The sequence below is a fragment of the Puntigrus tetrazona genome, chromosome 2, assembly GCF_018831695.1.
Source record: "Puntigrus tetrazona isolate hp1 chromosome 2, ASM1883169v1, whole genome shotgun sequence".
NCBI classification, from domain to species: Eukaryota; Metazoa; Chordata; class Actinopteri; order Cypriniformes; family Cyprinidae; genus Puntigrus; species Puntigrus tetrazona.
Window position 1 is genome coordinate 25,198,113 of NC_056700.1, and position 23,002 is coordinate 25,221,114.

General features: G+C 38.4%; 5 protein-coding genes across 6 annotated transcripts; 1 reads left to right on the plus strand and 4 right to left on the minus strand.

Moving 5' to 3' along the window:
- Window positions 1-1,676: 1,676 nt before the first annotated feature.
- LOC122322983 (CD59 glycoprotein-like) lies at window positions 1,677-2,848 on the minus strand. The gene is made up of 4 exons (XM_043216602.1): window positions 2,678-2,848; window positions 2,400-2,489; window positions 2,185-2,307; window positions 1,677-2,056 (listed from the first exon to the last, which is right to left on the minus strand). The coding sequence occupies exons 2-4, from the start codon at window positions 2,446-2,448 to the stop codon at window positions 1,944-1,946; spliced, it is 285 nt and encodes a 94-aa protein (XP_043072537.1). The 5' UTR covers window positions 2,449-2,489; window positions 2,678-2,848; the 3' UTR covers window positions 1,677-1,943.
- Window positions 2,849-7,695: 4,847 nt separating this feature from the next.
- LOC122322941 (CD59 glycoprotein-like) lies at window positions 7,696-10,669 on the minus strand. The gene is made up of 4 exons (XM_043216552.1): window positions 10,508-10,669; window positions 8,561-8,616; window positions 8,314-8,433; window positions 7,696-8,229 (listed from the first exon to the last, which is right to left on the minus strand). The coding sequence occupies exons 1-4, from the start codon at window positions 10,666-10,668 to the stop codon at window positions 8,120-8,122; spliced, it is 447 nt and encodes a 148-aa protein (XP_043072487.1). The 5' UTR covers window position 10,669; the 3' UTR covers window positions 7,696-8,119.
- A 139-nt stretch (window positions 10,670-10,808) lies between these two features.
- LOC122322962 (cytotoxin 7-like) lies at window positions 10,809-12,512 on the minus strand. The gene is made up of 4 exons (XM_043216581.1): window positions 12,424-12,512; window positions 12,267-12,332; window positions 11,528-11,647; window positions 10,809-11,046 (listed from the first exon to the last, which is right to left on the minus strand). The coding sequence occupies exons 2-4, from the start codon at window positions 12,313-12,315 to the stop codon at window positions 10,931-10,933; spliced, it is 285 nt and encodes a 94-aa protein (XP_043072516.1). The 5' UTR covers window positions 12,316-12,332; window positions 12,424-12,512; the 3' UTR covers window positions 10,809-10,930.
- A 2,088-nt stretch (window positions 12,513-14,600) lies between these two features.
- Window positions 14,601-16,849, minus strand: ly97.3 (lymphocyte antigen 97, tandem duplicate 3). Of its 2 annotated transcripts, none has more exons than XM_043216588.1 (4): window positions 16,718-16,849; window positions 16,529-16,581; window positions 15,496-15,618; window positions 14,601-14,842 (listed from the first exon to the last, which is right to left on the minus strand). In XM_043216588.1, exons 2-4 carry the CDS (start codon window positions 16,578-16,580, stop codon window positions 14,733-14,735), a joined length of 285 nt encoding a protein of 94 aa, XP_043072523.1. In that variant the 5' UTR covers window position 16,581; window positions 16,718-16,849; the 3' UTR covers window positions 14,601-14,732. The 2 variants fall into 2 exon arrangements, with proteins under 2 accessions (XP_043072523.1, XP_043072530.1); XM_043216595.1 differs by lacking the exon at window positions 16,718-16,849 and adding an exon at window positions 16,685-16,709.
- A 1,526-nt stretch (window positions 16,850-18,375) lies between these two features.
- crygn1 (crystallin, gamma N1) lies at window positions 18,376-21,511 on the plus strand. Its single transcript, XM_043222921.1, has 4 exons — window positions 18,376-18,396; window positions 19,515-19,784; window positions 20,734-20,879; window positions 21,121-21,511. The coding sequence occupies exons 1-4, from the start codon at window positions 18,376-18,378 to the stop codon at window positions 21,254-21,256; spliced, it is 573 nt and encodes a 190-aa protein (XP_043078856.1). The 3' UTR covers window positions 21,257-21,511.
- The last annotated feature ends 1,491 nt before the right edge of the window (window positions 21,512-23,002 follow it).

The window sequence follows — 23,002 nt, forward strand, 5'->3', positions numbered from 1 at the left end:
AAAATTAACTTTCTTATGTTTTCCGTAGACTTTCTTTCTTCAGATGAACACAGATTTTTAGTCCGTATAATGCAAGGGGACATGACAAATACAGAAACCACACAAAGTGAACACGACAGTCAAGTTAAAATACAAGAAGTATTTAAAAAGTATTTGTAATCTTTTTACACAGGCCTCTTTTTTCACTTAAGGATACACTGATTCATTAACAGGGGTTGTAAGACTCACTGTCATATTCACTTTTTTCCCTTACTTGTGTTTTATTTAATTTAGATGATTTAGATCTTAGTTTGTGTTCATCTGATGAATGACAGTCATTTAATTGTTATTGCTGCACTAGATGTATGAATAAAATCAAATAAAACTATTTGCAGTTCCAAATGATGAGTACTCTACCTTTATGAGGAAAAATGAGGGCGTTTTAATTTTCCACTCTTATTTAGAAAAAAATGTGGTGATGGCACTATAGCACCGCCGAGCTTCCACTCTTCACACAGACGATTGGACGTTTATCGCACATTTATATTGTGATATCCGTTATGTTTTTGTGTGTGTTTATTTAAGAAGGCTAAACTCATCAAACATTTGCTTAAATCACTGTCTGGCCACTTGATATGAAGAATCATATACCAGCCATGTTTCTAAATGAACTTATTTAACTAACCACTTTGCCATTAAAAACCAAAACTGCAACAGCAGCTGTTTAATTTGATAGAGAGAGAGAAACAGAGAGAGAGAGAGAGAGAGAGAGATAGAAACAGAGAGAAAGTGAGAGAGAGAGAGAGAGAGAAAGAGAGAGAGAGAGAGAGAGAGAGAGAAAGAGAAGAGAGAAGAGAGAGAGAGAGAGAGAGAGAGAGAGAGAGAGAGACTATAGAGACAGAGAGAGATTGTTTTTCTAATAGTAGAAGGTATAGTACAATGTTTTAAACAGGTCCCCCCTCTACCCAGACTCATACTCATACCCAGACACCCCTGCGATTGACTAATTATTTACCTGGGTTGTGAAGGGGTAAATTAACTAGTTATAGCTTGGAATAAAAGAGCATATAGTTATTGTGTTGGGGCCCCATACCCAAAATTTGCTTAGGGCACCCAAATCACTAAGTCCACCCCACGCTTTGGGTTCAGTTTTAGTAATCCATTGCATGCTATTTTTACTGATTTGCAGTGGGTTATATGAGTGTACCGTGTGCATGATGTGAATGCACTGAATGTTCTGTAGTGTGCGGTATGCAACAGAGCGCAGTAACCCACGTGACTTCCACCACGCAAGAAAAAATGCAAAAAAATGTTGACATACTTAAAAAAAAGTTAAAACGATGAGTCAGAATATTATTAAATTATTAGATTATGGTTTATGAAGTTGAAATATGGCGTAATTAAGTCATTTTTAAGGAATTGGGTATCTGCTTTAGCTGTATGTTTAGTACCGGCTAATAAGAGTTTAAAGAACCTTTTTTTAAAAGAAAAGAAATATTTCTTTAAGTTAAAGGCTCTTCACAGAAGCAGTACTGCCAGTAGGTTAATAGGCTGATAGGCTAATGCCTGTGTACCGCACATTATTGAATTTACTGCACATTTATGAACAATGCGTTTATTTTCAATCTTTTGTGTGACAAATGAACCGTAAACACTCAGACACAGATGAAAAAATAAACAGCTGTAGCAAAATCGTGTCCTTGTTCATGCATTTATTTATTTATTTTTTTTCCTTAGTATGAATATGGAATACAGATATGAAATAGCGCCCACACTGAAAGAATCACTTTAAAACTCCTTTAACTGGTCTTGCATTAGTAAATAATTCTACTCATTTATGTGTGACACGCACTACACGGAAAAAAAGAAAATCATTGCATTCACAATTTTTTTTTTTTTGGTGCTTTTTTCTGTGTAGTGCACGTCACTTAAAGTGTACATCAACGCTACAGCTTGGCTCATTTTTAAATGATAGGAGTGTTGCACAGGTCCTTCTGACAGCAGCTGACTTTAATGAAGGGACTGGACTGAAGAATCATGCAGTCTGCCATGCTTATGCACCTCCGGAAGTAAGAATCTAGAGGAAAGGATGAGAAAATATAAGAAAAAGAGGTTCTTTGTTCGTCCTGGTGTGTTTTTCCCTGTGTAAAAGTCATTCTACACATTAAAAATAAATAAATGCATCAAAAATACTAGTAAACTCACAGGGAGAGATAGTGAATCTGGCAGACACGCAGGTGTCTTTATTATAGCCACAGGTCTCCTGAGTGGTCACACAACTTCCTCCAGATGCCCCGGGGACGCAGTTATAACATTTCAGGGCAGATCCTACAACACGGTTCATCTAATTATGAAAACTGCTTCTTTATTACATTTTAAATGCACAATTAGACTCTTTAGATAAGCTAACATTAACTCACCGTCCGACAATACGAGGGCAAGAACAAGAACCAGCAGCAGAACCTTCATCACTCCGTTGATTAAAGTTTCAAACGAAGCAATTAACCGGGCTATGGGGTGAAACAATATGATGTGTCACAAATATGATACAAAAATGCAGCAATATGTGTGGATAATGACAAATGTATTGCAGTTAAATCAAAATTAAAAATGCCCTTTAGCATTAACTACTGTAAGCCGAGAAGGTCAGATCAAGCCAACTCAAGTGTAATAAATAAAATACTGTGTGTAAACGTACCTCGTCTGTGAAGCAGAGCTGAGCTGAAGTGAGTTCATGCGTCCGTGTGTTTCCTCTTTTATACCGTGATGTGTCTGTAAACTTACAGGAATCTTTGTCAGGAATTTGGAAATTCTGTGTTGAATTTAGGCCAAAGAAACATGAACCACAACGCAAGTGTTTGTTCGCTGTGTGCTTCGGATGATAGAGTACGTGCCTCTTTTGTTGGTTAACTGGTCCATGTGGTTATGTAACATTTTTTGTCTTGTTCTGTTCTGTTTTTCCCGATTTATCAACAAAAATACATTGTTTCCTCACATCTTCTTTAATGTGCTTACGTACGAACCTAGAGGTTCATTTGATTACCTTGTAGATATTTTATTCATTGTTCAATCTGTAAATAAGGCAGTGACGCATCTTTAAACATCTATATTTCCAGTTCGACATGTTTAAATATTATCACTGGCTATTATCCTTATCTGTTTTTATTGTTTTGTTTTATTGTCGTGTTACTTAGTGCATTATTATTTCAGTCGAACTTATAAAACCCTCTGTTTCAAACTGGATATAAAATCCTGATCAGTGGCAAAAAGATTTTACATTTCGCAAAAGGATTTATCGCCCGCCACAAATACTGGCTAAAGGCAATACTGATTTCACTGTACCTATATTTTAAATTGGCCTTTGAACATAGCTTTATTTCATGAGCATGGATAAGTTGGTTGACACATTATTTAATTTAATTCATTTACGAGTTGATACATATAATTAATCATAGTAATGGGCATGAAAGTGTTGCGGGTTAAGATGAGTGTCAGCGGGAGTGGGCTCGGAACTTGGTGGACTACGAGTCCAGAGTTTTTTCCTCTTGTCAGCATGTGTGAGCGGACGTCGCTGGTGTCTGACCTGATCCCTGAGTGCCCCCCAAAAAAGCCAATTAAGACAGCAGCCAAAAAACACAGCGTGCGCCCCCAAAAAGGAGGATGAGCATGGATTTGTTGGTCCAAATTGGAATGGTATTAGGATGATATCCTGCCTGTGTAGGAGAATGGGCATGAAAATGTTTGGGTTAAGATGAGCGTCTCTAGCGGGAGTGGTCCACGGCGGTGGGTGCAGTGCTCTCTGTTAGAGCGGTCCACTGTAATAGCAGCATGTTTGTATACCGTCGCTGGCAGTGGGAGCTGTCCACGGCGGTGGGTGCAGAGCTCATGCTTTGCGGTCTGCTGCTAAAAGCAGTAGGTGCATGTGGCGTCTCTGGCAGGAGTGGTCCACAGCGGTGCAGTGCAAAGCTCCTGTCTGTGTTACTGCAGTGGCAGGTTTTGTATTAGCGTCGTCACGGCGGGAGCAGTCCACGGCGGTGGGTGCAAAGCTCCTGCCTGTGTTGGCCACTGTGGTGGCAGGTTTGTATAGGGTCGTGCACGGCGGGAGCAGTCCACGGCGGTGGGTGCAATGCTCCTGCCTGTGTTGGCCACTGCAGTAGCAGTTTTTGTATACTGTCATCTACAGCGGGAGCGGTCCACGGCGGTGGGTGCAATGCTCCTGCCTGTGTTGGCCACTGCGGTGGCAGGTTTTGTATACTGTCGTGTACGGCGGGAGCGGTCCACGGCGGTGGGTGCAATGCTCCTGCTTTGGCAGTGAGGTGGCTGCCGTCGTGGCACGGCGGAGCGGTCCAGTATGGTGCCTGTGTTGGCCTCTGGCAGTGGCAGGATCCACGGTCCCAGCGGTGGGTGCAATGCTCCTGCTTTGCAGTCCGCTGCTAAAAGCAGTGGGAGGTGCATTAGCATCTGGCAGGAGTGATCCACAGCGGTGGGTGCAGTACTCCTGCCTGTGTTGGCCACTGCGATGGCAGGTTTGTATAGGGTCATCTGTGGTGGGAGCGGTCCACGGTGGTGGGTGCGATGCTCCTGCTTGGCATTGCCACTGCGGTGGCAGGTTTTGTATACAAACGTCTATAGCGGAGCTGTCCAGGCGTGTGGGTGCAATGTTCCTGTTTGGTATGGCCACTGTGGTGGCAGATTTTGAATATGACTGTTTATAGTGGGAGCGGTCCAGGGCGGTGGGTGCAATGTTCCTGCTTGGTGTGGCCACTGCAGTGGCGGATTTTGTATTTGGTCGTATACAGCGAGAGCTGGCCGTTGTAGGAGAAGTGATGCCCTGCCTTGGGTGGAGTTTGTTTGGAGTTCTGTTGGGACTGGTTAGGGTCTAGAGGGCTTTTTTGATGAGTGATTGGTCTGAACGAATATAGCTTTTGTATGTGTTAGAAGACCAGCGGCCGAGGGTTTGAATTTGCTGTTGGGAGAGACCTTTCTCTGCTGCAGTGGTGGCTGCCCCTATTCTGAAGGAATGTGTGGAGAATTTTTTTTGATGGGATTCCGGAGTAAAATAGGACTGATTTGAGGTGCTTTTGGAACCAGAATTGAACTACGGGGTGGTTGTAATCGTCTGTGAACAGAGGGTCGAGTGGAGTTTTAGTTTGGGATTTCCTGTATTGGAGGAAAGCTAGAAGTGTTTGAAGGGGAAAAGTAGGAGTTTGGAGGTTAAAAATATATATATATGAAATGCCCATTTTTGGTCTGGTCCGTTTTACTTTGTTTGATGAAAAAGGATACAGTTTTGTGGTCTATGATAGATAGGTCAGAAATATTGGGGTGAATATTTGGGTCGAATCTGGAGTTGACTAAATTCTGAACATCTGAGGAAACCAAAAAAGGCCAGAATGAACATTGCGTCAAGGGTGCGGGCAGTATGGATAGAAGAGTAGCCTCTGCGGAGGGTGGATATGCATTTTGAGAGAATTTCAAGGGTGATGGGCATCCTTGAGTCTGATCGGGAAGGATGCCTTCTTTGGATGCCCTTGATTAAAAGTGAAGTCTGAGCATTGGTTATTTGAGGTGAGGCGATGCCGTGGATGAGTTTATGGAAAAATTGGATACCACTTAAGTAGCCCTTAATAGAACCGACTTGCAGATTTTTTGAGGTGTTAAGAAAGGAGATGAAAGAAGTGATAGATAGCAGGGAAGAAAAAAAAAAAATCAGGGAATTGGAGGTAATGCCTTGCCTGGAAAGATTTAAAGCATTTCCAAGCGGTCAGGTAAGATTGCAGGGTTCTGTAAGAAACTGCTTGTAGGATTGAGTCGAGGGAGGCTTCGATGAGGGACCTTAAAAAGGATGGGTCGCTGGAATATTAGTTGTGAAAAGAGAAGAACCAGGGTTGCATAGGGTTCCGCTTCTGGCGCCAGCATCCTGGATTTCTGCAAGGATTTGTGCTCTGATGGAATTGGAGACAGGGGTGGGGTCCAGCACGGCGGCATTTGGGGGCATAGGAAGGGGGTTAGCAGTGGATATTGAGAAAGGGTGGTGGGCAAGGGGAAAGATGGCGCGGGGCTGGGGGTAACTCATGGGAGCTACATGTGGGGGTGGGTTGGAGCTCACACGGCGGCTATGGCAGGGGATCTGGGGGAAAAGAGTGGAAAAGATAGGGAGGGAAAGAAGAACCTGGGTTCAGACTGTTAGCAGAAAAATAGGGGAGGGGAGGAGGAATAGGAGGTGCTACGGCTGGGATCGTCAGTGGAGGCGTCTGTGTGCATATGTGCACATATGGCTGGCTGGGCTGTGGGAACGGAAATGGACGAGTTAGGTCCTGGAGCAATAGGAGAAACTTGAGGCTGGTAAATAACGGACAGTGGATTGGGGGCTGGTTGTCAGGCATGGTGGGGAGAAACTTGGGCAGAATACTGTTGGTGTGGGTTCATCTGATCCATTGAACAGTGGATACGGGCTAGGCTGATGGCTTGAGGGGGCTGGAGCCGTGGTGCCTGCTGCGTGGGTTGCTTGCTGGAAACTGGAGGAAGAGCTGCTGGTGTTTGGGTCCTGGGCTTTGCTGACACTAGCTGGGGGCCTTCTGCCGCCTCCTGGTGGGCGGAGGCTTAATACGGGTGCAGCTGCTGACTTCTCGGGTCTTCCCCTGGGAGAATTACGGCTTCTTCTAGTTTTTCCTTTCTTTTGGCTGGAGGAGAAATGTTTGGCGAAGCTGCGCTTGTTTGATAAGTCGAGTACAGCGAGCTTTGTTAGCGCGGCGGGGGAATGGAATGTTCGCGTTTGCGAGTACTTGACGCAAAGCCGGAATTGTCCATTTTGTTGCGGATGGAGCGGAAGAAAAAGCTGAACGGTAGGGAGGAGCTGGGGAAGCTTGAGGACGTCTGGGAGGTGGAGGCGAACGTGATCTTAATCACGTTGGCGAATGGATAGTCGCTCGCGTTAGTTTTCTGCCTCTGGGCGAAGCCGCGCTCGTTTGAAGTTCCGGGCGGGGCGTTAGCGTGCTTACTCAGCGGAGTCGTGGAGGGCTCGGCGTCCTCGATTTCGTAGGTTTCTGGCGATTGGTCTTGTTCGGACATGTTGAATACCATGCTCGGAACGAGATATCGAGGTAAGAGGCTTGTGCGAATTTATAGTAGGCTCCTCTTGGTCTGGTTGGATAATTGCGTGATTAGGAAACGAGAAGCCAGCCGCGTTAATTATCAGCGCGTGCTCCTCCCGAAATTTGTTTATAGCTAAACATCATTTAATTCATTTAACTGCTCCAAGTGCAAACTTTGCATGCAACAATTATAGGCACCCTTAAAAACTTTTAGTTTTCGTTTTATTCAAATAAATATAAGAACGATGTTTTAAAGAATACATCAATGGACATTTTAACGTAATATAGTTGGACATAATGCAACATTTACTTTAGCTCATAGTGATTTTTGGCTCTATGAAGCATTCAGTCTCTATTAAATGTCCAGAACAGATTTTTACACATTGCACACAATATGCATAATGCAAAAATGTACAAATTGTTTGTCACTTGCTTTGTTATGCAACATAATGACATTATGCAACAGTACTTAAAAATGTCTGTTTTTGCATAAAATGTACAGTTTCATCTGCTGGACTTTTTTAAAAATAGTAGTCAGTGTACAGTAATGGTTGTAAGCTCTTTGTACAGTGAACAGTTGAGGCATTTTCTGTAGATTTGATGCGAGAGAGACACCAGGTGGTCAGGATGGGAATCTGCAGTTTATTGACAGTTCAAACATATACTTCTTCTCACATATAGTTGAAAAAAAATGAATCAAATGGAATGAATCACCACTATGATGTTTATTGCTATTGCAAAATCTATAAATGAGACGTGACGCCTCTTTAAACATCTGCATCAGCGTTTTATGTTATTAATTGACATGCTCGATTGTTGACCAGCTTGTTACGTCATACTTGTTTTCAATTTTGGTTTTGAAACGCTTAAAAATGGAACATTGCACAATGTACCGTGAAAATGATGTCGCTTTTGTTGGTTTATCTGCGCAGCGTGACATGAGGTGGATGAAGCGAATACGCTCTCCATCGCAAACAAATCAATTTCACTTAGTCTAAGCAATCACGTCTGCTGACCTGAAACAGAGCGATAACGAGGTGGTCATCTTAAATCGGGGTGTTGCACAGATCCGTCTGACAGCACTTGACTTTCATATTGGGACTGGACTGAAGAATCATGCAGTCTGCCATGCTAATGCACCTCCGGAAGTAAGAATCTAGAGGAATGGGAAAGTGGGATTGTTCATGTGTTCGCGTGAAAGCCTTTCTAAAGCATCAGGTTTGACATGATGGACACTCACAGGGAGAGATGAATCTGGCAGACACGCAGGTGTCTTTTTTATAGCCACAGGTCTCCTGAGTGGTCACACAACTTCCTCCAGGTGTCCCGGGGACGCAGTTATAACATTTCAGGGCAGATCCTACAAGAGTTATTAGGTTGATTAAACAAGAGCTGATTATGAACTATTGATTTCATACTCTTGAGATGAGGATTCTGATCTCAAACAGTTAAAAAGCAGCAGGTTGGCTTTAAACATGTAGGCCCACCATTCGCCAACACCAGGGCAAGAACAAGAGCCGGCAGCAGAACCTTCATCGTCCTGCTGAATAAAATAGATAATCAGTCGACATCTGACAAGGGCTTTAACAATACATCTTGACACATTATTTAATAAAAATGAAAAAAAAAATACAACATGTATTGTTAATAGCGACATATGGTATAGGCCTGTAGTTATTTGCCTAAAAAAATTAATTTTACATGTTATAAAAATTTAAGTGTTTTTGACCAAACCTGTTGTTTGGGACTCCCAAATTAAAAATATGCTATAAACCGTTCATAACCCATAATAGGGGCACTTTAAACCCAGATGGTCACACATGTGAGCTTCCATGTTTATTAATTGTTCAAATAAGATACTTTGTTTAATAAAATAAAATAATATTCAGAATATTTTAGGCATTTTAGAAACAATTGTAGATCATGTTAAAGGGGTTTATTTCATTATATTATGAATATATATATATATATATATATATATATATATATATATATATATATATATATATATATATATATATTTTTTTTTTTTTATAATTTTAATTATACGCTTTTTTGTTGTTGTTATAGTAGGCTATGTCTCACTGCAAAATGCACAATTATTTTTAAAAGTGACCTGAACCTTAACAGTTTTCAGAATTATTGTTAAATTAGCTTTCCATGCCTTTTTATTTTAGAGAACCAAAAAACAACAGTAGTTTAGATCCAAGTGTTTTAGCTTTCAGATAGAAAATGCTGTTAATTTGTACTTCGGCGTCTGAAACTCTTACAGCTTTCTTAAATTTCCCTGTGAAACTGTTAAATCTAAACTGAATTTAACTGAATGCAGTCTAATCTAACATAGAGGTGCATAATGCTGTGTTAACGTACCTTGACTCCAAGCAGAACCCGGCTGAGAAAAAGTTTGTTCGTATGCACCTGCGTCTGTCTCTTATATATGATCCTGTCTAGATAACTGCTTCATGTAAGAGTAAGTAAAACGATAAGGAAAATGTTTAAATGTCAGAATCTTGCCTACTGTATGCCCTTGGGTGCATTTGATAAAATGTTAATGTTTTGTAGGATGATGCCTTGTGCAAGAGCAGATGTTCATTCTTACACGGTCTAAACAAAATTTGCACATCGCATTAGTATGTAATGCATGCAGCAAAAATAGACAAAAATTTTTGCCACTTGCTTAAATATGCAACATACTGATATTATGCAACAATAATGTAGCATGCTACTTTTTACATATTATAATGTGTTCAGTTTTACCTTTAATTTCTTTTGTTTACAAATAGTTTAGAAAGCCTGTACAGTAATGGTTACAGTGTGAAGTGAACAGTATATTTGAGCTGAGAGCGACACCAGCTGTATTACACGGGGCACTGCAGGCTGTAATGGACAGTTTTTTTGTGTTTGCTTTTACAGTCACTATAGGAAACATTTCTCAGTAGCTTAAAACACAGTGAGCATGACAGCGGTCAAGGTTATGTGGGTTAAACCGTGGATAATATTCCATTTATTTGACACAGTCAAATTAGTTAACATTCAACTTTAAATAAAGGGTCATCGCGTGTCAACAGGAAGCGCTAAGTGACATTATAAGAGAGGTTTGGAGCCAAAGTACATGGTGATAGAGGAAGACGGCAGCATCATTGTGTTATTCTGATACACAGAGATTGGTAGAGCCCCAAATCTTTCATGACTTTTATTTATTCTGGTTCTTGAGCGACTTTTCTTTACCTACCCTGATTTTTCAAGCCCCATAAGGTCCGTTTTCAGAGATATTTGAATGTCAATGTGGCTTTAAGAGTAATTTGTTAATATGCATAAAATTGTTAAACTTGAAACGCATCAAAAGTTGCATCTACCTTTTCTGAGTACCAAACATGCCCATAGTTTGTGTGCGTGTAACTCAAGTAGTATTAAGGATTCTGCTTCTTAAGTACCTGAAGGCCAAACTTAAGGACATATATGGTTCCAACCCGGAGAAATGAGGATCTCTTTGTGGCTTCATGCAAATCATTTTCGGTTGTTGGGGGGAAAAAAATAATGTAGGACACTTTGCATACAAGGGAACGTCTGAAAAACAAAAGTTGAAAGTAGACATGCACTTTATTTATTCACATAAAAACAATAATATCAATCTGAACATTGTTGTCAACAAAGAAATGACAATTTAGCTCGTGCAGTAACTTTATTTCACAGAAACCATATTCCACAAACATTGATCTGTGACTGAAAGTGCTGAAATAAATCATAAACGACTCTTTGTTGGGCAAAATCCCAACACGGGAGAGATGGTAAAGCATCTTTAAACATCTGTATTATTGTAAACGTGGAGGTTTTATTGGTTTCGTGTCCGAGTCGGTCTAAATGATGGCCATGTTGTTGCAGAGGTCCGAATGGCAGCATTTAACTTTCATGGCAGTGTTACTCGAGAGAATAAGACACTCAGTCGTGCTGCTGCATCTCCGAAAGCCCATGACTAGAAGAAACAGAGAAATCAAAACTTTATCTTTACGCGCATAATGATGACGTCACAGCATCAGTCCCCGTCAGTGTTTTTTAATTTATTTATTTTTTGTGGTAATTTTGAAATTAATTGGGAAGTAAATGTAAAATTCTGAAGTGAATTACATTTTAGATTGCATTTTAGATTAATACAATGCATTTATAGATGTGCACAGTGAAGCCGATAGGACTAACCGATTATATAAACGTGCGTATAAATAGTACGCCGAATAAAAACGAAAACTAGATACCAAAAATGGATTTAAGCGTATATATGATACTTGATGCATAGCATTAGGGTTGTGGAGTAAAGCGTATCATACGCACGCCAAAACGGACGCGTCATATATACGCCAAAAGAAAAATCAATAATAGATTTTTTTTTTATTTTATTTGGCGTACATTTTATACGCGTTTTCACGAGAAAGTGCTGGGCAGAAAGGTTGAACTCTCACAGGGAGGGAAGTTGAATCTGGCCGCTATACAGGCATCTTTTCCAAAGCCACAGGTCTCTTGAGTTTGCGTGCAGCGCGTTCCTCCCTGAGGTACACAGTGGGTGCATTTCAGCGCTGATCCTGCAACGCAAAGCGCATGCGCGGTCAACAAATCAGCACGAGCACAAAAAGAGTCATAAATACAGTAAATAAATGAAGGAAACGTTGCTCAGTTGTCATTCACTGTACATTTCTCAGTTGTCATTCAAATACAGGTTTCTGAATACTATATGTATGTGTGCTATGTGTTTAAACGTATATATTCCAGAAAAACTTTGTGTTTATAGATTAAATATATTTCTTTATAATATAAATTCTATGAATATATATATATATATATATATATATATATATATATATATATATATATATATATATATATATATATATATATATATTTGGGTGTGTGTGTGTATAAAATACATGTAATATATTACTGTACGTGTGTGCATTTCTATACATAGCAAATATGCACAGGACACACATATATTAAGCAAACAAAACTTTTCTTTTGCATGCGATTAATCAAGATAAATCTTGACATTTTAAAAAGCGCAAACCAATAAAAAAACGTAAAGAAAAAAAACCCTAAAACTTTGAATGCAATGCAAGCGAAGATACGTAAAATATATCATTATATTAAAATAACACTGTTATTTATGTTCATGTTTAATCTTTTGATTAGCACGTTTCAGCTCACCGTAGTTCAACACCAGAACAAGAACGAGGGCCACCAGCAAAGTCTTCATTGTTCTGCTGATTAGAGCTGAAAATATTCATAATAATTAAAAATCACTCATAGGACTGTATAGGAAAAGACCAAAAAATGGACTAATTTAGTTGTTTTACTAACTTACCTCCCAAGCGGTGCAGTACTGAGTGTATTTTAAGTTGATAATAAGCTCTCGTGTGTGTCTCTTATATACTTGTCATGCACTCAGGAGTGAATAATTTCCAGTAATTCAGGAATTCCCGCAGTGTTTGAAACATGTTTATGTGACATTCAGTAACACTGCAGACTGTGTTTGGTCATTTACTCACGCTTTAGCTACAGATGATCGGATCTGACCACATTGTGCGTTTGAGCAAGATCCTGTCCTGTTCTCATATAATAAACCACTTGTTTTTAACATGATGCAACTCCATTATTGAATTTTTGGGTAATGTTGTTTTTTTTTTTTTTTACAGCACTTTAGGTTCAGTTAAGATCCTTCTTTTCATAAATGAAGTGTAGAAACAATTTTCACCAGTAAATTTCACAAATAACTGCAAATGAATGGATGCGTTTAATGAAACATGACATTTTCTATAGAAATGCCTAAATATATTCTTGTAAAACATACGTAATTTTTTTTTCATTTTTGGCTCCGATGATTGAGTCGGTTTCATTTTTGGTCTTTTGGAGAGTTAGAAAATTTGTTGTTTTATAATTATTAATTTTTTGGTACACTGCTGGCAACACGTGCAGACATTTTACATGCAACCTAAAATAAAATGTTTATATAAATAAAATTCAAAACAACAATCCACGAGATGTTCTTATATACAAACCACAAATTATTTCAGCTTTTTGCCTCTATTTCTAATTATCGTTTAACTTTATTTGTACTAAATAACTACAACTGAAATCAGGATTAATATAATCTAGCTGGATATTTAAAACAAATAAACTAATAAATAAGACGGAAAAACAATAAAATAATTAAAACTAAAGTTAAAATGAAAACTATAAAAAAAATCAATATATTACAGTAACGCTGCTGTTTACCGTCACCGCTGTTGATTAACAAATGACAAATGTTTGATATGAAGATTGTCAGGAAAGTTTAATATTGCGTAAAACAAAGCTGAGGAACACAAGAGCCTGAGTGGACAGATCACAAAGAGATATATTATATCTTATGAGTCTTATTCTTATGAGTAGAGGATATAGTTTGTACGATATTAAACACTTTTGCCGGTTGTTTGGAGTCTGAATTTGTTCAACAAGCGTTTGCTGCGTTTCAGATGTTTGAATGAGCGTGAGTCCAAGGGTCATGTGTGCACGAGGCTTTAACGTCTGTTTAATTTAGCTCTGCTCGTGGCTTATTTATGTGGCTGATGAGATGAAATGAAAGATGACAGTCCTTTGATCTAGCAGTGATTAATTATGCAATGTAAAAGCATGTGATGTAAAGCTTGTCAGATCTATATGGAAGTCAAACAGCAGTTGCGTTTCACCATATATCATTTACTGGTTATCGAGGGTTTTCTGAAAGCTGTTCATGTTCATTTAGTTTATTCATTGAATCAATTTGTTCATTGAATTATAAAAAAAATCCGTAAATCATTATACGTTTACTTGAAAAGCAAAAAACTTTTTTTTTTTCTTAAAACGATCCATATTTTAGGCTTGAGCATGAACATCAAGTTATTAGTTAATTAGTTAAATTAAATATTGAAATATTAAATATGAACAATTAAATATTGAAATATTAAATATGTATGTATATTATTATTGTATGTATATCATTTTATACAATATTTTATAAATAATATATAATAAGTACTGTCAAACGTATCCGAAATAAAAGCTTTTGTTTGCATCATATATTTGTGTGTATTGTGCATATTTATTATGTATATATTTAAATGTATATAATGTATTTCGTATATATTTATATATAATGTATTTATATATATATATATATATATATATATATATATATATATATATATATAGATATATATAGATATATATATATATATATATATATATATTAAATATATAAATGCAACTGTTGTTTACTACTTTTACATTTTCTAAAATTGCATAACCCCATGGTATTTTCTTATTATAACTAACTTAGTATACCAACGACACGCACTAATAATGTTGCAATATCTTTCAGTTTGAAATTTAAATACTCTTCTATTGCATTTTATTGCTAATTTTGCAGGCCCATATATTTTTAAAATCATTTACAAATTTTCTGTGAAGTGAGAATGTTTGCATTTACGTAAAAAAGCAAGTAAGTCACACCACCAGCAAATATGCTATCATGTTTAGTTTATTTCGATATCAACGGTGTTGAAACAGTCTCTTTGCACAAATCTTTGCATATATTCAACTAAAAAAACGCATGTAACTCGATTCGTATAAATCAACCGAAGAAGCAGCGGCAGATCAGTCGAAGGTGTTGCAGAAGTCCTTCTGGCAGCACTTGATGTTGATGAAAGCGTTCTGTTTCACCATCTCACAGCCCGACATGGACATGCACTTCTGGTAATGCCCGTCTGTTTCAAACAAAACCACAAGACATTTAATCACTCATCGAACTGTTGCTAAAAGTATCGCTTTATCGCGTTGGAGATATGCCCCACGGCTATTCATCCCTATAGTGTTTACAAACGCAAAACTGATATAAAAACACATTTGTTGATGCACCCGTGCCGATTCTGTTGCCTTTTTTCCAGATTTGTTGAACGGGATTTGTTATGTTTGTTGTCTTGGACAGTATTTGGCACAATACGAGTATTACAACTAGATACAACAATTTACAAATCTGGAATTTGAGGGTATAAAAAAGTAAATATCCTTTATAGATGTCCAAATGAAGTTTTTACTAATGCATATTTTGCATATAATGCATGCTTTGATATATTTTGATATATCTCTGTGATCTGCTGAACAAACCTATTGTATATAAAAAACCTGCAAACGTTCAGAAGCATCCCCCAGCATATAAGTATTGTTTGAAGTCATAACATGGTATCCTTTAAGTAACTGCGGCAAAATGACACTTTATTAATCGAAAACCGTGTGAACAGGAATAAAAGGTGTCAGATTTGACTGCCTCTAGTGTTCATTTCTTTTGGAAACTGCAGTGATATGCGCTTGTCGGTACGTATTTCGTGTCACGTTGATGCCGGTCTGAATGGAGACTCACAGGGGCTTCTGCGGAACTTGGCGGCGGCACACGCGTCTTTGTCCGACGGACAGGTAACGGTGGTGATCTCGCAGGACCCTCCTGCTTTCTCCGGGACACAGTGCAGGCAGTCCAGGGCCGAGCCTTGAACACACGGGACGACATTTGATTTCACACTTCATGTTTGTGCAAGACATAAACCCTGTGAGTACTGAATGAAACACTGCTTTTGCTGCTCTCGCGTGGACATTTCAGACGTCTTCTCTACCAGAAATGCTAAACCTGCCAACACTTCTTTTATGTCGCGGCTCATGTATATTTTAGCACACAAAGTATGATTTTATTGCATTATGGACGATCTAATATCTGTTTTATAACACCTCAAAGTATTGCAAGGATCTTCACGTCTGATGTTCACCTCAACAATTTGGCTGTGTTATTACATTTGTATGTATCTATTTGTGACAGGCATAGATTTTTTGTGATATAAAAAAGATATTAAGAACAGCGTTTTACATTTTAATAATTTAACTCACGGCAGAAATGCAAAACCTGCCCAGCTATTTTTTTCATGCATTCATGCATATCTCATCACACAAAGTGTATGCATCATATGCATCACATTCAGTGGATAAGAGATGATCACAGTACTAAAATTTGTGTATGTAGGTTACATATTTTATATATTTATTTGAGATATATAGTTGCATAAATGAGATATACAATACAGTGTTCTTAAAATTTTGTTCAGGTTACCTGCTATAATCCTTTCTTGCATTTTATGGTAATGTTGTACATATTTACTGTACATCATTTTAAAATGTACATTTCAATACACATGTACATAACTTTCTATGCATGAAAGATTTTGTTTGAGGTTTGGACATTTTAGAAATCACCAGAAATGCACTACTTTGTGTATGCAATACTTAAACTAATCCTATGAACACATTATTGTCTTATACGATTATCTGCATGCGTATTTCACCACGCAATGCATGGTTTCAGGGCATCAAAGATCCAAAGTCTGTCCTAGATCCACAGTAACACTCACCGCCCGTCACGACCAGCACGAGAACAACAGCAAACATGAAGAACTTCATCATTCTGGAAAACCAACCAAAGAAGAGAAGCGACAATAAAGTTTATATTTTGATTTATGATGCATGCATTGCATGTACATGATTTAATGTGCTGTAAAAATAAGTACCTTAAATAAATGTGTGTATAATGTGTAGCTCACCTTTGTACAGCGTTGGACTGAGTAAAACTGTGCTTTCTGTCTGTCTGTATGTCTTTATGAAGCCTCACCTTTATCCTGCAGTCTCTTATCAGCTCTCTCTCTCTCTCTCTCTTTTTCTGCAAACAGACCAAGCCCTGGTCTTATGCAGCACAGCTAAATTAATGATCTTGACACAGGAAAATGTAACAATATTTCTCAACTTTATGTGTGAACTTTGCGTGTTTGCAGCTCTTCTGTTTACAGGGTGGTGTTCAGTGCTGTGATCACATAGAGATGTATGCAACTTCCTTCCTGCAGCTCTCCAGCTGGGGTCATGAACAATGATAGATAGATAGATAGATAGATAGATAGATAGATAGATAGATAGATGGACAGATGATAGATAGCTGGATGGATGACGGATGGATAAATGAATAGATAGATGGATGAATGGATTGACGGATGGATGGATGGATGGATGGAAAGGTAGCTAGATGGATGTATGGACGGACAGATGGACAGATGGATGGATGGATAGATAGCTGTACAGATGGATAGACGACAGACAGATGGATGGATGGATGGATGAATGGACGGACGGACAGATGAATAGATAGCTGGATGGATGGATGGATGGAAAGGTAGCTAGCTGGATGTATGGAAGGACAGATGGATGGATGGATAGATAGCTGTACAGATGGATGGATGGATGGATGGATGGATGGACGGACGGACAGATGAATAGATAGCTGGATGGATGCATGGATGGATGGACAGATGAACATATAGATGGATGGATGGATAGTTGGTTGGATGGATGGACGGACGGGTGTCCGCCAGATGGATGGATAGATATCTGATGGTTGGATGGATGGATGGACAAATGGACAGACAGATGAATGGATGGACGGATTGATGTATAGATAGCTGGATGGATGGATGGATGGACAGATAGACAGACGGATAGATGGATGGATGGACAGACAGACCGACAGATGGATAGATAGCTGGATGGATGGATGGATGGTTGGATAGATGGACTGACGGACGGACAGATGGATGGATGGATGGATGGATGGTTGGATAGATGGACTGACGGACGGACAGATGGATGGATGGATAGATAGCTGATGGATAAATGGATGGATGGATGGAAGGATGTACAAATGGACGGACAGATGAGTGGATGGACAGACTGAAGGATAGATAGCTAGCTGGATGTATGGACGGACGGATCAAAGGATGGATATATGTATAGATACCTGTATGGATGGATGTATGGACGGACGGACGGACGGATAGACAGATGGCTGTGGTTGTGGTCATGTTTATGTTCCTCAGCTGTGTTGTGTTTTGACTGTCTGCCAGCAGCAGCAGTCGTTCTCACACCCAAACACTGACTGTAAATCAGAGCTTTAACACAATCGATTGTGCCATTGTGCATCTCACCCTCCTGAACTCCGATATCAGCAGAGCAGTGTAAGAGAAACTGTCCATGATGCAGAAACCGCTAAGCTCTCCATTGTGCAGCTTTTGTGGGCAAAACCTCGCGATAACACCTCAGAGCGTATAGGCCACATATATCAGACGCTCCGGATTTTTCCCTCCGGTTGCTCTCTCTGTCTTTCTCTTTCTCTCTCACTCCACTGGATAGTTGCTCAGGATCCAGGCAGGGAACAATGTCTCAGTATTCAGGGAAGGTGAGTACACATTGTCATTTTCTGAACAAATAAAGATTAAAAATATGTATATACCGTACTTTTTTAATATGAAACAGATTTTTGCATTCTTATACAAAATACCATTTTTGCATAATTTGCACTGCAGTACGTACTTTTGCATGCACACTTGCATATCTACAATATTAGTGTTTGCATCTCATGCACCCAAATGAATGCACGTTACTGCATATTTTTACATTAAATATCTGCAGACATTCTGTGCTGCAGAGCTCAACAATAACATTGAGCACGCATTTTACCTGCGGCCTTGACTAAAATATGAACAAACACAAAGAAACGTAAATAAAATGAAATGGAAAAAGGCAAATAAATACCTATTTTATAAAGAAATGTGGATTGGAATGCAAAAATACCATTTAATTTAATTTGCAATAATAACTGGAAATTATAATTATCGCTATAAATCAATAACCCCTGGAACAGTTTTCCAGCCCATTCTAACTGATGCTTCCTTGATTATATATGAACTATTTTTGCAATTTCCACCTCATCTTTGTAGCCTGCTGCGGCTTTACCATGGTGAAAAAAATACATTTTATAAAAAAAGACTAATTTAGCATAAATTCATAATGTTCAATTCATTATAGAAAACTCATGTTTAGGCAAGCTGCAAGGCGTGCATGCGCGTAACTAAGAAATGAAGCACTTTTATGAATCACAAATTATTCTTGAGCCAGAATATGCCAACTTGCAAACGTATATGTTTTCACCGTTTGACCGCATTTCCTCATAAGCATCAAACCGTAATCTTGACGAAGATCAAGTTTACCTTTTCAAATGTAATGAAATATAGATAAAGTTATTTATGTTTTTTTTTAAGATGGCATTTTATAAGATTATATTAAGGAGTAAAACCGTAAAATGATTAAAGGAGTTGCCCCAGCAGGCTATTCTAGCTTACATTTGCTCCGTATGCTCTGCTGGGTTAACGCCAGGACGGAGTAGGAAACTTCACGAGATGGAAAGTGTTCGCAGCGTGATGCTGATTAACGAAGCTCAAGCTGTGATCTCACGTAGTTTCAGTTTCACAGAGTCTGTTTCACCGCCGGCGCCCGTAGCTGAATCAATAAACCAAGCATCACTGCATCTTCTCCCAGATAGTGTTCTACGAGGGGAAGTGCTTCACGGGCCAGAGGCTGGAGGTGTTTGGAGACTGCGAGAACTTCCAGGACCGCGGTTTCATGAACAGGGTGAACTCCATCCGGGTGGAGAGCGGGGCCTGGGTGTGCTTCGATCATCCCGATTTCAAGGGACAGCAGTACATGCTGGAAAAAGGAGAGTATCCCGATTTCCAACGCTGGAACGCTCACAACGATCACATGGGCTCCTGCAAGCCAATCAAAATGGTGAGGATCGGGAACGCTGAGAGTAAAGGTCTTCCTCAAGTAATTGCTTGTAAATTTTACAGCCAACACAGAAAAATAACACGCTGATTTGAGCCTGAAGCGAAATGGTATTTTCGTGTAGAACATAATCCAATATTCTAATTTACAAATAATATTTTATAATGCCATGTTTTGGCATTATATTGGCAAATATTTTTTTTACTCAACAGCTGCGCCGTTGTGTGACACCATCAAATCATTTAAATCAAGTGGAATAAAGTTTTGCATTTTGTGTAAATGTATTCATTTTTGGCTGATTAGTCGTTTATTAGTAAATAACATTGTGCATATCGGAATGCATTGTTAAGGTTATTATAATAAACCAATACTACATATTATAACAGTGTCAAAAATGTTAAAAAAAAAACTTCCGATACACTGAAAAATGCTATTTATTGAAACTATTTGCAATTTATTTATTGTTTGTGAAATCTTCACACCAAAATTTCTAGTAAATTTTATGAATAATTGCAAAAGATATGTGTTATAATGCGAATGTAACGGCAAGTTGAATTAAGCAGAGGCAGAAATCCAGACTTTTTATATAATCTTGATTTATTCACAATTACGTAACAAAAGTTGCAAACATTTCCGTTTGTCATTTACTGTACTTTAACTTTGTGTAAAACAACTCAGCTCGACTGAAATTGAAATAAAAAAAATTTAAATATAGAATTAAAAATGCATAAAAATAAAAACTATAGACATTAATTTTTAAAAAATGTGATAATAATACAAATAATATAAAGAAACTAAGAAAAAGAAACTAACAAAAAATAAAATTGGACTCAAAATATTTATGAAAACTATAAAAGTATTCATTGCACAAAGAAAACAATGTTATTATGCATCTGACCTGTATTGATGTTTCTGAACGTGATGCTCTCCTCTGCTTGTCTGTGTCTGTCAGCACGGGGAGCACTACAGGATGGAGCTTTATGAGGGTCAGAACTTCACCGGTCAGTGCGTTGAACTGTGTGACGACTGTCCCTTCCTCCAGAGCACCGGATTCAGCAAGAACTGCCTCAACTCCATTAAAGTCTATGGAGACGGAGCGTGAGTTCTGCCACGCTTATGCTTTGGCTTCGACTAAAAGTACAGACTTATAAGTACAACGCGAATCTTCATTGCTAAATTATCTGCGTGAGGTTTAGCAAAGTCAAATGTATGCAACTGTGCAAAATGATGCTATTTATGCTATTTGTAATTGCAACAATGGTCATCCATTTTAATGCCGCTCGTATAGAAGAATCGATTGCAGACAAACTAAAACATCTCTCTTTCTTACCCGTTTCAGTTGGGTCATGTACGAGGAGCCGAACTACCGTGGCCGCATGTACATCGTGGAAAGAGGAAACTACTGCTCATTCATGGAATGGCAAGCTGAGAATCCCAACATCCAGTCTATCCGCAGGGTGGTTAACTATTTCTAAACTGTTACATCCCAATACAGCCTCGCTCTCAAAGAAAAATCAATGTTTCAAAGCACACTTACCCCAAATAATCAATCAAACGAACCCGAACTTCCATTTATATTACTGAATCACACGGCTATGTGCCTTTTATCTTTACGGAATTTTAACGATGAATCGGTTATTTGAAAAGAAAACACAATTAGCACAGGAATATTCTTGTATGTTTTATTTTGTATTTGTACTGAGGCAATGAGTTGAAATAAAGGTGAACTGTGAAAAGGTGGCTGTTCTCTCTCTCTCTTTCTCTCTCTCTCTCTCTATAATTTAATTTTCACATTTTATTTTGTTATAAAAAAAAAAAGTTCCCAGTGACCTCTAATTAAAAATACCTCAAATGCATGCTTGATTATTTTGGATGCACACATATGCATTTCAATAACAATATTTTTTGGAAATGTTAAGCATTTTACTTGCTGAAGAAGAGTATGAGTTATCCACCAGGGGGCAGAAGACATGTACAAAAAAAACCCCCCAAAAACTAATAACTGCAAACTTTTGATATTGCAAATATTATAATTTAGAAATGCATTGCAAAAACATTGCATAGGCATGAAGGATGGATTATAAAGATTGTCAATCGGAGTACTTAAACTATTAAAAATCACTGTTATTCATTTAAACGGAGCTGAAATAAAATGTTAAATAATAGTATATTAAATAATAATTTAATAAAAATCATATAAATTAAGCTAAGTAGAAGTAGAATAAAATGGCATAAGGCACCTTAGCCAAGTTAAACTAAAATTAAAATCAAGACTAAAAATATTTAAATATAAAATTTAAATAATAACAACTATAATAGCATACAAATAATGCATGACTGCTTAATTAAAAATTGATTGAAAATGTGCCGTTTTTACTCCTGATTCAGACTTTTTTCACAAGAAAAAGCAACATTATGAAGAGAAAATGCATATTTTAGCCATGGCTATCAATTATAGATTTCCTTCTTACAAACATGAGCAGCTTTTTGTTGATTATTGTGACGGCACCCATTCACTGCAGAGGATAAACTGGTAAGCCATTCTCCAAGGTGGCATTTCTCCAAATCCGATGAAGGAGCGAATATTTTTTGGGGGGGTAAACTATTCCTTTTAAACAGATTTAAGCCCTGTTGTGAACTTTGGAATCAGATGCGTGTTAGTTCTTTCCTTCTCTGAGCAGCTTGTTTAAGCTCAAGGTAACACAAGCGCTTGGACAACAGCGCGAGTCTTTGTATTGGGAAGCCCGCGCGAGGGGAATATCCTGGGTTTGTTCGTGACAGCTGAGTATCCGGGGGTCTGGGGGAGGAATGTGACCCTCTGAAGTTTTTGTTAGAGGGGGGGACGGAACGGACAAAGCCGTGACCTCTGGGGTCAAGCAGCGCTGGGGGTTTCTCTCACCCTTTGTGTCGCTGATTGGGTGTGCAGAGAAAAAAACGTTTGACATGCCCGAGTTTAGCGCCGACTGCTTCACTAAAGATTAAAACTGTCCTAATTCTGCCCAGGTCATAAATAACGTAGTTTAGCATCAGGTCACATGTTTGTATGTATTTGAAAGCAGCTCAGTCTGATATAACACGGTACAATGGGACACAAGTTGAACATGTATTGTAAAACCACAACAATGATGCTGTTCGGGTTTTTAGAACAATATTTAATGATAATTTATATTATTATTTTAAAGGGGATTTAGTTCAACTTTGTTCCCAGCCTCATATTTCAT

Coding starts and splice junctions, on each gene's coding strand:
- ly97.3 (XM_043216588.1), bottom strand. CDS start 16,580: ATGATGAAGTTCTTCATGTTTGCTGTTGTTCTCGTGCTGGTCGTGACG. Junction 15,619..16,528: donor CGTGCTGGTCGTGACGGGCG/GTGAGTGTTACT, acceptor CGTGTGTTCAAG/GCTCGGCCCTGGACTGCCTG. Junction 14,843..15,495: donor CAAGTTCCGCAGAAGCCCCT/GTGAGTCTCCAT, acceptor TGTTTGAAACAG/ACGGGCATTACCAGAAGTGC.
- LOC122322962 (XM_043216581.1), bottom strand. CDS start 12,315: ATGAAGACTTTGCTGGTGGCCCTCGTTCTTGTTCTGGTGTTGAACTAC. Junction 11,648..12,266: donor TGTTCTGGTGTTGAACTACG/GTGAGCTGAAAC, acceptor TTTGCGTTGCAG/GATCAGCGCTGAAATGCACC. Junction 11,047..11,527: donor CAGATTCAACTTCCCTCCCT/GTGAGAGTTCAA, acceptor TGTTTCTTCTAG/TCATGGGCTTTCGGAGATGC.
- crygn1 (XM_043222921.1), top strand. CDS start 18,376: ATGTCTCAGTATTCAGGGAAG. Junction 18,397..19,514: donor TGTCTCAGTATTCAGGGAAG/GTGAGTACACAT, acceptor CAATAAACCAAG/CATCACTGCATCTTCTCCCA. Junction 20,880..21,120: donor AAAGTCTATGGAGACGGAGC/GTGAGTTCTGCC, acceptor TACCCGTTTCAG/TTGGGTCATGTACGAGGAGC.
- LOC122322941 (XM_043216552.1), bottom strand. CDS start 10,668: ATGTCTACTTTCAACTTTTGTTTTTCAGACGTTCCCTTGTATGCAAAG. Junction 8,617..10,507: donor TCCTTAAGTTTGGCCTTCAG/GTACTTAAGAAG, acceptor TATTTTATTCAG/CAGGACGATGAAGGTTCTGC. Junction 8,230..8,313: donor TGCCAGATTCATCTCTCCCT/GTGAGTGTCCAT, acceptor CCATTCCTCTAG/ATTCTTACTTCCGGAGGTGC.
- LOC122322983 (XM_043216602.1), bottom strand. CDS start 2,448: ATGAAGGTTCTGCTGCTGGTTCTTGTTCTTGCCCTCGTATTGTCGGAC. Junction 2,308..2,399: donor TGCCCTCGTATTGTCGGACG/GTGAGTTAATGT, acceptor ACCGTGTTGTAG/GATCTGCCCTGAAATGTTAT. Junction 2,057..2,184: donor CAGATTCACTATCTCTCCCT/GTGAGTTTACTA, acceptor CCTTTCCTCTAG/ATTCTTACTTCCGGAGGTGC.